Here is a 15,772-nt window from a genome sequence, read left to right on the forward strand (position 1 = left end):
ATTCCTTAGCTGTGAAAAAGGGGAAGAGAAATAGGACAGGAGCTAGAAAGAAATATGAGTCAAGAGAGACCCTTTTTCTTTAGATGGGAAAGACTTGATGGTGTTTAAAACCTTCTGGAAGGGGTGCACTTAAGAGAAAGCAGTTGAGTACACAGGCAAGAGAAGGGGAAATCAGTAGTGGAAGGTTCCATGGGGGAGGGATGGCTCTGCAGGAGCGAGGAGAGAGTGATGCAGGTGTGGGAAGGCTGGGAGGTGAGGAAGGTGGGGGATTTCATGTCTGTGCACCTGCAGGTCTTGTCCCGTCTACACCTGTGATCTTCACTGCCAGTCACAGACTGCCCACAGCCAGCCCCAGCCCCTCTTCCCTCACTCTTTACCTTGTCTCCTCTCCTTGACCCTGGCTGTGTCTTTGCAAGTCTCTCTGTGCCATCCATCTTCCATCTCTCTGTTCCCTCTGCCTTTGCCCCTCTCTGCGTCTCTAACTCTGTCTTCTCGGTCCCTCTTTTTGTCACCCTGACCTTCTCTGTTCCCATTTCAGCCTCTGACTCTATTTTTGTGCACCATTGATTCTCTTTGTCCTTCAGTTTCTCACTTTGGGGCATCAATCCTCAGTCCCAGTATGTCTTGGCTGTCTTTGGCTCTGATTTGTCCCTGACCCTTAGGCTCTTGCTCCTCAAAGCGTGGCCATGGACCAGCGACCTTGGCCTCATCTCAAAGCTGCTAAAAATACAGAATCTCAGGCCTTACCCAGACCTAAAGAATCTGAATCTGCCTTGTAAGAAGATCCCTTAGGAAATTTGTGCAGATATTTAACAATTTGAGAAGCACTGTCATAAGCTTTCCTCTACACCAACATCAAAGCAGAAATCCAGAATCTTAGCAACATCAAAGAACGAGCTGGATCCTCCTGTATCTCCTGCCATCAACTCTGTGATGCTCTGAGCCATCCCGCTTCTCTACATCACATCTTCGAGCCACTTAAAGCTGCTCTTGAGGCCCTAGGCAGCTAAGATAAGGAACATAGTATGGGTTTCAGGAAGTCCTGAATCCACTGATGTACACCCCACACTTGAGCTTCTACATCTGCAGAATTACTGGCAAGATCATCTGATACTGATACACTGGGTGCTTTCAGATGCGATCCCAGTACATTCCTAAAAAACAATTAGCCCCACGTGGACCTACTCCTATCTGTCTCACTCTGCCCTATCTTTAGCTGGAGAGGGGTGTGTGTTTCAAAACCTGCTCACAACCCTAGAAGCAGCCCACCGGAGGCAGAGACCATAAGGGCTGAGAGCAGCCCAGAGTTGGTCCAGACATCACACCTTGTGCTTTTTAGGACGAGTGAGTGCTGGAGAGAGGGAATCTATGTCAAGATGTGGAGCTGCCTAACCCTATTCCCAGGTTTAGGCAACAACAGCACATGATTGTATGTGGTTGTTACGTGCCCACATTGTTATTTGGAAAATGTTAGCTTTTTCCTCTACAGGGCCACAGATTTGCCCAGACTAACACATTTCTGGCCACCGTACGCAGTTCCAGCTCTGGTATGTTTCAGATGAAATCTCCAGAGTCTAGAGTTGTTTTCCATTTCAATATTTTGGGTGATGGGGTTGTGTTTTCTGGATTTGTTTACTTAAGTGGGGATTTTTTTTTCTAGTTTGTTTGGTTTGGTGTAGGAGGACTGAGAGGGAATTTAGGAAAACGGTCAGCTTCTTGGGCTCTATTACAAGTTCCTGATGCAGGGCCAGCAACCCAGGTGCTGGCTTTTTGCGTCTCACTTCTCCAGCTGTGGTCCAGACCAGATTTAAATGGGCAACAGGTGGAAACCCAAGTGAACAGTGATAAGGTAGGAGGAAAACAATCAGAGAGAACAGGTTTCATTTTTAAGGACTAAATGGATTCATTGCAAAAGGGCTGGAATACTGTCTAGTACTGCCAGTAAAAGTGAGCCAGAACAAAAGCCTAGTTATAGGGGAGTAGAGAAGATCTGAAGATTAGGTGCCTCAGGGGTTGCTGAGATGTGAGCATACCAGGGTTGGGTGCACCTGCTTTGGTGTGGCGCACCTTCTGGCTCTCCCAAGAGAAAGCCAACACACGGGGAACAATAAACAGGTTTTGGCTGGAGGCTTGGTTGAAGCTCCTTTAGCATCAAGAATGTGAGGCTGGGCATGGTGGCTCATGCCTCTAATCCCAGCACTTTGGGAGGCTGAGGCAGGAGACAGCTTGAGGCCAGGAGTTCAAGACCAGTCTGGGCAACATACTGAGACATTGTCTCCACAAAAAGAGAGAGAGAGAGTGACCTGCACTAAATAGACCCTTGGGTGAGCTGGCATGGATGGGGACAGTGGGAGGGTTAGTAAATCTGGGCCCCTTCCTTTCTCCGTCACCGCTAGCCTACCAGGTTCTTGGTGACGAGAGACCCAGGCCAGTGGCTAGAGAAGGTGGCTTGGGTTCTGCCCTAGAGCCTTCCAGAACTTAAGTAGGAAATTGCGAAACACGGCTACATTTTGAAAGAGAAAGTATGTGAAAAATGGTTCCTCCCTCGCTCGTTCGCTCTCCCGGAGCTTGGTGCAGGGAGGTGGGTGAGATGGATTCCTGGCTGGACTCAGTCTGGTGTGGGAAAGAGGCAGAACCGAGTCCTTAGGGGCCCCTCAGGCCAGGTCTCTGCAGCTGTCAGCCTTCGGTTATTGATCCTTGTTATTGGGATGCACTTTTTCCATCTGTCGAGCATCAGCCTGGTCCATGGAGAAGGCCAGCTCCTTCCTCTGGCTGAGTTTTGTCTCCTAAAAGGCCAGCTTCTGAGGGCTCCCTCTGCAACCCAATATGTACCATGGACTGCTGATTAAATACTTGGAATGTCTTCAGGGTGAGCCAGGCCTGTCCATAAAATGGGAGGCATTTTGGCAGTTCCAAGGCCCCTGGCACCCAGTCTTGGCCCTGGCCTGGCTGTCTTCTTCAAGGAGCTGCGGTGGGCCTCCCGCCAGAATGCTTCCCTGGGAAACATCGAAGTGAGTTAAAGTCAACAATGAGTTCATCTCCAAAAAGAATAAACTGGCAGCCTTCAGGGCAGGCGAACAGAAGCGGGGGGTGGGGGAGGGACAGAGACTGGGGGGCAGAGGAGGGGGATAGGTGATGCTGCAACAGCCAGGTCAGATCCAAGCCTGTCAAACGAGCTGGCAGCGCAAGGAACAAAGAGAGGTGCTGTCCCGGGCCAGTCCTGGAAGGCTCGCTTGGCAAAGGTATGACAATGAGGGTGTCACAATCCCAGGGACCGTGGAAAGTATTCTCCTAAGGATTTGGAGCTGGAGCAGGACACTGAGATGGAAAGAGGCTGTGGCGGTTGGGTGGGTGGGGCAGTGAGCTGTGGCCCTGCTGACCCAAGCCTGCCCCGTGGGGATGTGAGGATGGCCATTCAGGCAGTTGAACTCCACTGTCTCATCTTGGAGGACTTGAAGAGGGAGGACTCGGTGCTGAGGCCAAATGACTAGCAGGCTCATGATGACAGAACTCAACATTTTCATCTGATCATCGTTCCCAACAGATTTATCTCTGAGGGCTTTACATGTGGATAATGGTTCCTGATGTGAACCAGTGTCTCGTGGCTACACTCTTCGCTGCCTGGGGCATGAGGAAACCACACCCTAAAGGGTACTGGACTGCTCTTGGTGCACCTTGGGCCTCAGGAGCCAACGGCAAGGCAAGCCCAAAGTGAGCACTGCCCTGGGATGGGCCTGAAGCTGGAGCCACCTCTTTGTGGGCCCCAGAGTAGAATCCCAGCCTGCCCAGCTACCTCCAGGGCTGAGCTCAGCATGGAGGAGGACAGCAGCACCTCCCTACTTTGGACAGAAGAGTCTGATAAAAAGCTGCCTGTTCCAGGTTGAGATACACATAACCCATCTGGCTCAGACTTTGGATATGCCTCAGGGGCTTGCAGACTCTGGCAACAATTGCCTTGAATATATACTTGGCCTTTTTCCCAAGGGCAGGACCATTGCTGATAGACTGTGCTTGATTTCTCTCATGCCCGCACATTCATTCTCACAAGGTATTTTATTGTACGAGGTATTTGCCTACCATGCATAGTTACAATTCTTTTCCCACCACCAAACCAACAAAATGTCCACAGACATTGCATCTCAATTTTTCACAAACACGTTTTCATCGCATTCCCATGGTTTACCCTTCTGTTTCCCTCTTTTTTTTCCTCCCGCTTTTTTCAAACCTGTTTCACCCTTCTGATCCTCCTGATCCCTCTCCATGCTGGCTGACTGGCTTCTCTGCTCTCCCAGACAGCCTGTAGCACCCCATCCGTCACTTTCCTTTGTCTTCCTTTTTTTGCTTTCCTTTGGCTGTGTAGCCACAGGTTCTTCACAGCCATGGCTTGCCCAGTCCATATTTCTCCTCTATATTTCACCAATTGCATTTGTCTTTTGGTATCACAAGCTAGATGTTTGTTGAGTGAATGAATGAACTGGTCCCTCTTGGATGGGTATGTTCTTATATTATCCCTGGAGATGATAATTATTGATGGTGCTTACTCGTTTTTCCTTCTAGGAGGCAAAATGAGGCCAGCATCAAAGTTCAGTGGGGCACCAGGCCAAAAGCAATGCAATCTCGATCTTTCTGTCATTTGGCCACAACTGTTGATGACAACCCAGATTTCCAGGCCCATCTCCTGCCACTCCCATCCCCTGCCCCATCTACTCTTCTACTCAGAATTACTGACTGTGCCCAATACAAATACACTTTCAAGTTCCCATGACTTCGTCTATGCTGTTCCCTCTGCCTAAAATGTGTTTCTCCCTGCTTTCATCTGTAGACCTTCTACTCATATTTCATACCTAGATGGAATTACCCTTCCTCCGTGAAGGAGGCCCCTCCCCAGTAGCTGCTCCTCCTATATGTTTCTATGGACTCTTTCACCTTTGTGACATCCATGTCTGTGTCCCATAGCCTAAGGTCAGCTCCTGAGAGCAGAGACTGTGGGATGTATTATTGCATTCCTGTTCTTTCCCAAGTCTCTTGAGGCTGTGGGTATAGTTGGAAATACTCTCATAGTGCTTACACTATGCACATACACATAATGCTTACAGTACTACACATCGACACAGTGCTTACACTATTCTAAGCCTTTTACTTGCATTGCTTCATTTAACCCTCAACACAGCCCTGTGAGGTGGATACCATTATTAGGCCCATTTTACAGTTGAGGAAACTGAGACACAAAGAGGTAAAAGGATGTGACCAAGAACACACAGCTAATAAATAGTGAGGTCAGAATTGGACGCCAGGTAGTCTGGCTCAGCTACCACTTAGCTATTTGAAAACTTGCATTTTCCATGTGCTTTTCCATACCTTAGTACCATGATATGCAGCCTGGTGAGTGTCTCATTTATTGGCAGGAGGGGATTCTGAGGGTTGGATCATATGTGCTCACAAATAATGCTATAGGGCCTGCAAGGACATCCATCCACCCCTGCCTTGCCTCTCAAGCCCCTCATCAGCATGCATTGCTCACAAAGCTACTCAAGACCACCTGCCAGTGTGTGCCCCCATGCCCCGCTGCAGGGGCTGCCTCCAATGCACCTGAAGCTGCCCACCCTGGGTGTAGCCCTTAAAGACCATGGTGCACCAGAACCATGCCGGGCAAGTGGACCATCTCCTCTACTTTCTGTTGTGCTTTGCTTCAAGGTCACCAAAGTTGCTTTCACAAAGACTGTGAACAAAGGAGCCCTTTGGATTTCTGCCTGAAGCTCCCTTCTCCTTTGGCCTCAGGAAAAAAAAAAAAAAAGTCCTGGAGCTCAGCTAGGGGACTGACAGGTCAGTGCTGCTCCCCTGAGACTTGCTTTTGTCCTCTAGCACCGGCTCTCTCTCCGTGAATTTTAAACCTCTGCAGAGAGCCCCCTGCTGGTCTATGAAAGCATCAGCTACATCAGGTGAGGAGTGGACCCCTCGTTTGAATCCCCAGGGCAGAAAAAATGAAATATACCTCTATAGTGGGATGGGCAATGTTCACTCTCAGAGAGCAATGGCAAATAAATAGTCATTGAATGGTCAATTCCCTGTCTCTTCAATGATCAGAACACACACCAGTGCCCTAGCACAGGGGGTTGTAGGCAAGTGTTTTCTGTAAAGGGCCAGGTAGTAAACATTTTAGGCTTCACAGGCCGTATGTGGTCTGTTGTGGCTACTCATCTCTGCCTTTGTAGTGCAAAAGCAGCCATAGACCAAACAAATGGTGTGGCTGTGAACCAATAAAACTTTATTTATGAACCCAGAAGTTTGAATTTCATATAATTTTCACATGTTACAAAATACTCTTCTTATTTTGAATTTGGTCAGTCATTTAATAACATAAAGACCATTCTTAGCTTATGGGCCACATAAAAACAGTAACTGGTGGGATTTGGCCTGTAGGCTGTAATTTGCCTATCCCTGCACTCAGAGATAAGCTACTTGGTTTGGTTCATGCCTTTTCTTGACGTAGGAGAGTGGGGAGGACACAGCAAACCTGAGTCCCCAGGTCCTGGGCACAGTGACTGGGGCATCTTGGGGATTTCCCTAGCTCTAGCTAGAAGCAAAACTGACAACTTTAAAGTCTCTCAGATAGACTTTTAAAGCATCTAGAAGGGGCTGGGCGCAGTGGTTCATGCCTGTAATCCCAGCACTTTGGGAAGCCGAGGTAGGTGGATCATTTGAGGTCAGCGGTTTGAGACCAGCCTGGCCAACATGGCGAAACCCTGTCACTACTGAAAATACAAAAATCAGCTGGGCATGGTGACAGGCACCTGTAATCCCAGCTACTCAGGAGGCTGAGGCAGGAGAATTGCTTGAACCTGGGAGGCAGAGGTTGCAGTGAGCCAAGATCGCACTACTGTGCTCCAGCCTGGATGACAGAGTGAGACTCCGTCTCAAAACAAACAAACAAACAAACGAACAACAACAACAAAAAACCATCTGGCAGGGCACGGTGGCTCATGCCTGTAATCCCAGCACTTTGGGAGGCCAAGGTGGGCAGATCACGAGGTCAGGAGATCAAGACCATCCTGGCTAACACGGTGAAATCCCGTCTCTACTAAAAATACAAAAAATTAGCCGGGCGTAGTGGTGGGCACCTGTAGTCCCAGCTACTCGGGAGGCTGAGGCAGGAGAATGGTGTGAGCCCGGGAGGCGGAGGTTGCAGTGAACCGAGATTGTGCCACTGCACTCCAGCCTGGGCGACAGAGCCAGACTCCATTTCAAAACAAAACAAAACAAAACAAAACATCTAGAAGATTCCTCCAACCTGGGTTGCACAGTGAGGAGGAAGGATTGCTTTTCCCAAAGATGAGGGAGTGATAAACTTATCTTTTTCTAACTGGGGCTCTAAAAAAGGAAACATAGCTAAAGGTGTTGACTAGTTCTTCCTCTGCTGCTTGAGAAGATATTCACCCTGACTTTCTTCCATACCTTTGCCTGAATCTCTATTTTAGAAATAAGATTTTGTTCCTAGTCTAGACAAAAGAGCAAGAGAGATGGAGGACGTCAAGGAAAATCTCAGTGTCTTGCTAAGCAGAGGATGCCCTTAGGGCAAGACTGACCATCTGACAGACAGAGCTCCACTGATTTGTTGGTTTTAGATGGGAAGTTAACTTTTCAGATTCTTTAACGTGACATTCTACTGGAAACAAACCAAGGGATCTCGATAAAATTTTTTAAAAGTGTTTTCTTAAAGAAAAAGGAGGGAGGTAGGCAGGAGACAAGGGAGTAAAGAATTACACAAAGATTTGGTCTAACGGCTTCAAAATCAAAAGGATCACTGGACAGATAGATATCGAGTGTAATAGGAAACACACTGATCCTGGGGAGATGACTTAATATAGGCCCTCCAGCCTCCTCACAGCTTAAACAATTACCTACAATTTGGAATTATACTTTAAATTCCCACATCAGTGTGTGTTCTGGATCCACTTCTCAGGACACGGCCAGCAGTCTTGAGTTATCTAAACCAAGCTGAAAATTAGAGGCCATTAATAGTATCTCATAAAAGTGCTTCTCAGATTTTCTTGAGCAGAATATGCTGAAGATCACAAGGGATTTGGTGATAGGAAGGAGCGAAATGCTTCTAGTTATTTTTCCAAAGCTTAATCTGGGGATCTTTTTGAAGAGCTCCTACCCAGCAGTGAGATGCATGCCAAGACTAATACAGACTGTTTTTCCCACTTAGAAGTGGTGACCATAAAGAAAAGTTTCTTGAGGTTCCCAGAGGTGAGTCTCCTAGCCATTTTTACAGCTAGCAAGCCCACCAGTTTGCTATATCCTTATCCAAGAATTTCCCAGACATCCTAGACTGAAAACTGAGGGTAACTTGGCCTATGAAGCTCTAAGTTAATACACTTTTCTTTTCTTTTCCTTTTTTTTTTTTTTTTTTTTGTGGTAGGGTCTCACTGTGTCGCCCAGGCTGGAGTGCACTGGTGTAAATCTTGACTCACTGCAACCTGTGCCTCTCGAGCTCAAGCAATTCTTGTGTCTCAGCCTCCCTAGTAGCTGGGTTTACAGGCGTGCACCACCACGCCCGGTTAATTTTTGTATTTTTAGTAGAGATGGGGTTTCACCATGTTGGCCAGGCCAATCTCGAACTCCTGACCTCAGATGATCTGCCTGCCTTGGCCTCCCAAAGTGCTGAGATTACAGGCATGAGCCACCACGCCCGGCCAAACTTTACTTTTCTTATACTTGAATTTGCTTTTAAAACTGTTGAGGTTGTATAACCAAGGACTCACTTTTTTGTTTTCTATCAATGAAACAAAACAACAAAACCCTGAAGATGTATATTCTGAGCCTTTCTCTGTTCTTCCAGAGTCCCAGAACCTAGCATTTGGGGACTAGGACTGTTTCATATTGGGCAGCAGCCATTCCAGGGGCCCAACTCTTGGCCTCAGCAGGCAGGGGTCAATGCATCATGGGCTTGCCAGAGGAGAAACACAAGAGGCCTAAAAAGAGCAGCTTCTGCTAGCAGTTCAACTGGGAAGTATAACTCAACAAGCTGGCACTAATTAAGAGCTAATGGCCTTACAAAGGAGCGTTGCCAAAGGATAACGACCCTCCGGCTGCAGCATAAATATCAAGGCATATGGGGTAGAGCCAAAATATATATTTTCAGAGTGCATTAGACACTGCAGCAGCCTTCCTCACCCTGGCTCTGCTAAGAAGAACAAGATGATTTAAGACAGGTAGGAAAGAAGCTGGATCTTCCAGGGTTGCCTTCTGGTCAGCAGGTCAGAAAGCCTCCGAGTGACTCTTGGAAAAGACTTCACTTTTGTATATACAAGAATCACTTGAGGAGCTTGCTAAAATGTAGATTGTCTTGGCCCCACCCCCAAGATGGTCTGATTTTGGAAGCTCTGGGATAAAACCCAGGAATCTGCATTTTTATTTCATTTTATTTTATTTTTGAGACAGGATCTCACTCTGTCGCCCAGGCTGGAGTGCAGTGGCGCAATCTCACTGCAGCCTCCACTTCCCAGGCTCAAGAGATTCTCCAGCTTCAGCCTCCCAAGTACCTGGGACTACAGGTTTGAGCCACTATGCCTGGCTAATTTTTGTATGTTTTGTAGAAACAAGGTTTTACCATGTCACCCAGGCTGATCTCGAACTCCTGCGCTCAAGCGATCCACCTGCCTCTGCTTCCCAAAGTGCTGGGATTCCAGGCATGAGCCACCATGCCCAGCATTTTTAAACACATCCCCCAAGTGATTCTGATGCTTGTGGTTCTCAGACCACACTTTGAAAAATGCTGCTTTAGAAGCTGCTGCTATTTGCCCATTAGACCCCAGTGACAAACTTTTTACAGAATGAAGATAAAAGTGAGGTCAGGGCCCGGCACACTGGCTCATGACTATAATCCCAGCACTTTGGGAGACCGAGGCAAGTGGATCACCTGAGGTCATGAGTTCAAGACCAGCCTGGCCAACATGGCGAAACCCTGTCTCTACTAAAAATACAACAATTAGCTGGGTGTCCTGGTGGGCGCCTGCAATCCCAGCTACTCGGGAGGCTGAGGCAGGAGAATTGCTTGAACCGACGAGGCAGAGGTTGCAGTGAGCTGAGATCGCACCATTGCATTCCAGCCTGGGTGACAGAGCAAGACTCTGTCTGAAAAAAAAAAAAAAAAAAAAAAAAAAGTAAGGTCAGGATTTCTGCTTCCTGTGAAGACACCAGTACAGAACATGGCATTTCCAGCCAGTATCCATTAAGGTCTCATTCACACAAACCTGTGGTTACCAGGAGCAACATTTGAGGGGATGAGTAGCTAACCTTGGATTTTGAGAAAAATAGAAAGCATCCCTGGCCAGTGCAGTGGCTCATGCCTGTAATCCCAGCACTTTGGGAGACCGAGGCGGGAAGATCTCGAGGTCAGGAAATCGAGACCAGCCTGGCCAACATGGTGAAACCCCGTCTCTACTAAAAATACAAAAATTAGCCAGGCATGGTGGCGCGTGCCTGTAATCCCAGCTACTCGGGAGGCTGAGGCATGAGAATAGCTTGAATCTAGGAGGCAGAGTTTGCAGTGAGCTGAGATCATGCCACTGCACTCCAGCCTGGTGACAGAGCAAGACTCCATCTCAAAAAAAAAAAAAAAAAAAGAAGAAGAAGAAAAATAGAAAGCATCCCATCTGCATGATGTGTACCATGTCTGCGATGCTTTCATATACCATAACTCATATGATCTTATTGCAGTCTTTCAGGGTAGTTAAGTTATTGCATTTGTTTTAAAGCTGAGGAACTATAGACCTGAAGGTGTATCTTGCCTCTGCTAGTCGGCATGACATCAGAAAAGAGAGTGAAAAATAGTCACTGCATTACAATGCGGCAAGCAGGGCAGGCAAATCAAACCAGTAACTTAAGCTTGACTTACCTTGATTGGGCTTTTTATCTGCTGGTAGAATTGAAGTTGGTTGTCGAAATCGGCAAATATTGTTGTAAAAGGATTGATGGGTCAGATTATAAAAATAGATGGAAAGTTTGTAAGATAAATGCAAGCAGAGTATGAGAACAGGAGAGAAACAACCCACCATATCATCTGGGAAAATGAAACTCCTTGGCAAGACTTCACAACAGCCTGATTCAAAATTTCATAATGAAATTATGTCTCTGATCAAAGCCTGAATGAGCTCATAGGCTGATTTTTGCCATCCGTGTTTATTCTGGTTTGCACCAACTTGAGGCATCAGAAACACATTAACTGAATCTTCTCTCTGGGAGGAGGCTATGGTATTCTTGTTTTGGGGATAAGAGGGACAGTGTGGGGTGGAAGGGGGCATCTTCACTGATCATGAAGTTTTTTCCAAATAGCTCTCAGAATTTCGCTAACACAGGTCACAGTCAGGGCCTTCCAAGCAGAGTTGCATTTAATCTCATGATACTTGCCCTTGGGGCAATAAAAGCGAAGCTTGAGGGAGAGGAGGTATTTCCAGCTCTAGCCTATGACATGGCCTGCTTTTGCTCTAAAGAGAATGTTTTGGGGTTTGTTTCAAACTCAGAGAAATAAAGACTCAATCATCCCCTGCTCAATTAGAATACCTCACTTTATAACAAATTGTTTGTTTTTATGAAATGAGCTACACTGCATGAATCCACCCTTTCTCTTGCCTCACCATCTCTTCTTTGGCCTATCCAGAGGGTACAAAGATGGCCATTTCCTGACAATTTGAGGTACCAAAAAAGAGAGAGGGACCAGGCGAGGTGGCTCACACTTGTAATCCCAGCACTTTGAGAGGCTGAGGCGGGTGGATCACCTGAGGTCAGGAGTTTGAGACCAGCCTGGCCAATGTGGTGAAACCCCGTCTCTACTAAAAATACAAAAATTGGCTGGGCATGATACCATGTGCCTGTAATCCCAGCTACTTGGGAGGCTGAGGCAGGAGAATTGCTTGAACCCAGGAGGCAGAGGTTGCAGTGAGCCGAGACCGTGCCACTGCACTCCAGCCTTGGCAACAAGAGCGAGACTCCATCTCAAAAAACAAAAATAAAAACAAAAAAAATAAATAAATAAATTGTAAAAAGAGAGAAGGCTTCTTGGTTCAAACACTGGCATCTAGAGACTTTATTTTGGCTAGTAGAAACAGAAATCACTGGGTCTTAATGCCTTCCTTCACCCTCAAGGCAAGAGACATTCCCATCTACTCATTCTTTCATTTAATGAATATTTTTTGAGTCCTTTGTTTTGGGTGCTGTTCAAGTCTTAAAGACACAGCAGTGAACAAATTTACAAGGTCCTCGCTTTTAGGAATCTTACATTCTAGTTTGGGGGAAGCAGCCAATAAACTTGTAAAAAAAAATTCAACTAGTGATAAATGCCATGAAATAAATAAAACAGAATACTGTAACAGAGTAACTGTGAAAGGGTGAAAGGTGGCTGGCTGATGTAGACAAATTAGACAGGAATGAGTTCTCACAGTAGGAAGGGTCACCAGATAAAATACAGAACGTACAGTTACATTTGAATTTCAGGCAAACGATGAATACTTTTTTAGTCTAAGTATTTTCCAGGCCCTATTGGAGGTGTACTAAAGAAAAGTATTCATTTTTTTCCTCTGAAATTCTAATTTAATTTGGTGTCCTGTATTTCTATTTGCTAATTCTTGCAGGCCTACCAATAGGTGATATTTGAGCTTAGGATTGAATGACCAGCTATGCAAAGATTCTGGGAAAGAGTGATTCAGGCAGAGAGAATATCCAGTGTAAATGTCAGAATAACCAGAGGGAGGGAGGTACACATGAGATTAGATAAATAGGCAGGGGCCAGATCACAGAATCCTGTAGGGATGGCAAAAAGTTTGAATCAATCTCTGTCTTTCTCTGTTTCTCCCTTCTCCCTTCCCCTACTTCTCATTCTAAGAGTGATGATAAGCCACCGGAGTTGTAAGGAAGAGGATGACACCTTCTAATAGATATTTGGCTGCTGTGTGGTCGGCAACTTTTGGAAGGACTTAGAAGACAAATTCAGAAGACAAACTTAAGCTTGCGCCACTGGCCTGGGAAGAAGCTTCTTTATTTGGAGGTGGACCCAACTGGGAGCTCTGGGCCGCGCGTTCAGGGTAACTAGGCGGTTGCTATGGAAGGGCAGCTTGGCGGTTGCTAGGGCTGGAGCGGGTTGGGGCTCCACGCAGGGCGACGCCTAGGCGGCTGGGGCGGGGGCGGAGCCAGGAGGGTGATGGCGCGCGCCGCGCGTTCACAGGAAGTCGCTCTGGGGCAGAGAGGGACGCGAGCGGAAGTGACGTATATCGTGCACACGTGGTCCGGCGTGGTTCACGCGGGTCACTTCGGCCGGGCTTGGGAACATATAAGTTTGTTTCCCCACGTAAGCCGGACCTCGCACTCCGGTCCCGGTCTCGTCGCCAAGATGGTGAAGCCCAAGTACAAAGGACGGAGCACCATCAACCCGTCCAAGGCCAGCACAAACCCAGGTATGGGCGGCAGGGCTGATCGAGGGTGGAGCTTGGAGGAAGTATAGGGAAGGGCTCCGAGGATCACTGGAGGGGAAGGAGGGTTACTCGGGTGGCATTGCTTAGAATGACTACGAGCGGGGTGGCTGTTGGGGATGAAAAGGGAAAAAGGAAAGCAATATTTGTGGTGGTTTCTTCTCAGGGGGGGAACTGAGGAGGGCTCAGTGCACGCCTGGCAGGCCAAAGTGTAGTCAACTGGTCTGAAGTCAAGGAAAGTGAACACTCAGGCTGACAGCCTTGGGTCCTCTCCAGTTGAGAGATGCAGAGAAAGTCAGATTAAAAATGGTGTAGGTTGACCCATCGGGCCTTTTACACGTGATCATACTTGCCTGCCACCTTAGCTTTGACCTTTAAAATGAGAAAGGGATTGTAGTTTTGGCCCTTGGAATTATTCTGTCTGGTAAAGTGCTTAGAGAACCCTACAAAGAAGTCAGTGTGATCATTGCAGTAAGGCTGTTTAGGAGATGTGTGTACGTTTTGGTGAGGTTCCACCTGTAAGATTAACAAGACATCCTATGGGAGAGTTCCTTCCATTCAGGTTTAATTAATAAAACTTTGTTTTAAAATATGGTTTAGAATTTTTGGCAGTTTTAATGCATGTAGAATGTTTATTCCGGATTGATAATCAATTATTTACTTTGCACAAACTGGAATCTCAGAATGTTAGACCCCAAAAGGCCCTTAGAGATTATGATTTTACAGGTGAAGAGACTGAATCGAAATACAGGAAGTGGCTTGTCATAATTGCAACAGTTAGTGAGTAGTAGTAGAGCCGCCAGTTTCTGCTGTTAGGAGAGCCAATGGGCTGTGGTTTCAGCCTGTCTTCTACTGCATCACTTCAGGACCAGACAGGTGATTTAAGGGGCTCCTGGCCAGGCGTGGTGGCTCACGCCTGTAATCCCAGCACTTTGGGAGGCCGAGGCGGGCGGATCACCTGAGGTCAGGAGTTCAAGACCAGCCTGACCAACATGGTGAAACCCCCTCTCTACGAAAATACAAAAATTAGCCGGGCATGATGGCGGATGCCCGTAATCCCAGCTACTCGGGAGGCTGAGGCGGAAGAATTGCATGAACCGGGGAGGTGGAGGTTGTAGTGGGCTGAGATCGCCACACTGCACTCCAGCCTGGGTGACAGAGCAAGACTCCGTCTCAAAAAAAAGATAATAATAAATAAATAAATAAATAAATAAAGGGCTCCCAAAATGAGAAGCTAGGCTAGTATTACCCTGTTCGTTTGTCCTTCTCTTTCTCTTTGAGATGTAAGGCAAGAATTGCTGTGTTGATTAAACAAAAATCAAACATTAAGAAAGTAAGAACACATATATCAAAATTATAGTCTCCATAGTGCCTTGCGTGGAGCAGGCCTCAATATTTGTTAAACTGAGACACAGAGGTAGGTGTCTTCGCGATTAAGACCATAGATGGTGATCAAATGCTCGTGTTCAAATTCTGGCTCTGCCATTTAGTAACGGTTTGACCTTGGGCAAGGTGTCTGACCACTGTGCCTCAGTTTCTAACTCCGCAGCATGGGGATAATATATCTATAGGATTATTGTATGGATTAAATGGGATGATGCCTATAATTTGGATAACACAGTGCCATCATAAGTGCTCAAAAATATTAGCTGTTCTTCTCAAATACAATCCTATCGAACATCAAAGATTGGGTCAGCTTTGTCATACCATGTAGCTTCAAGTAATAATTATTGGAGCAACATATGGAGAAAGTAGAGATTTTTGTGGTTGGTGGCTTCTTACCTAATTTGGGTGAACTACTTGTTGCATTTTAAGCAATGACTTGTTGGTTATACTGGTTGGTTATCAAATAGTGCACTGTGTACTTCTGCCTTTTGTAGATCGAGTGCAGGGAGCAGGAGGACAAAACATGAGGGACCGGGCCACCATCCGGCGCCTGAATATGTATAGGCAAAAGGAGCGCAGGTGAGCACTGGGTGCTGTCATCCTTTCTCTTTTCCTTCATGCCCTTGACGGCTAGCTGAGACTGATGAAGCCTTTGCTGTTCTCACCCCCACTTCCTCCAAATAGGAGTTATATATTCTCAAATATAATTGTATGTGAGTGTTGTTAGGATAATGTGTTAATTTTTGGTTAAGGGCATGGGTAGCTGGCGGTGAAACAGTGATGGTTTCACAATACTCAAAAGTAGAGGTCTTGTTTCTCACAGCCCTGACCTCCACAAATGGCGCATTAAATCTCAGAGTTAAATATGGCCAGATATAACAAAGCCTACAGGACTGTAGTTAGGAAAGCCACCAGAAGAT

General features: G+C 46.7%; 1 protein-coding gene across 1 annotated transcript in view; it reads left to right on the plus strand.

The window, feature by feature from the left end:
• Positions 1 to 13,224: 13,224 nt before the first annotated feature.
• The window catches only part of GNL2 (G protein nucleolar 2), a 29,211-nt gene continuing 26,663 nt past the window's right edge, over positions 13,225 to 15,772 (plus strand). Inside the window, exons 1-2 of the mRNA XM_054495028.1 lie at positions 13,225 to 13,451; positions 15,347 to 15,431. Coding sequence (XP_054351003.1) covers positions 13,388 to 13,451; positions 15,347 to 15,431 — 149 coding nt within the window. The 5' untranslated portion in view covers positions 13,225 to 13,387. The remainder of the gene's footprint in view (positions 13,452 to 15,346; positions 15,432 to 15,772) is intronic.

This window comes from Pongo pygmaeus, chromosome 1 (assembly GCF_028885625.2).
Source record: "Pongo pygmaeus isolate AG05252 chromosome 1, NHGRI_mPonPyg2-v2.0_pri, whole genome shotgun sequence".
In the NCBI taxonomy this organism is placed as follows: Eukaryota; Metazoa; Chordata; class Mammalia; order Primates; family Hominidae; genus Pongo; species Pongo pygmaeus.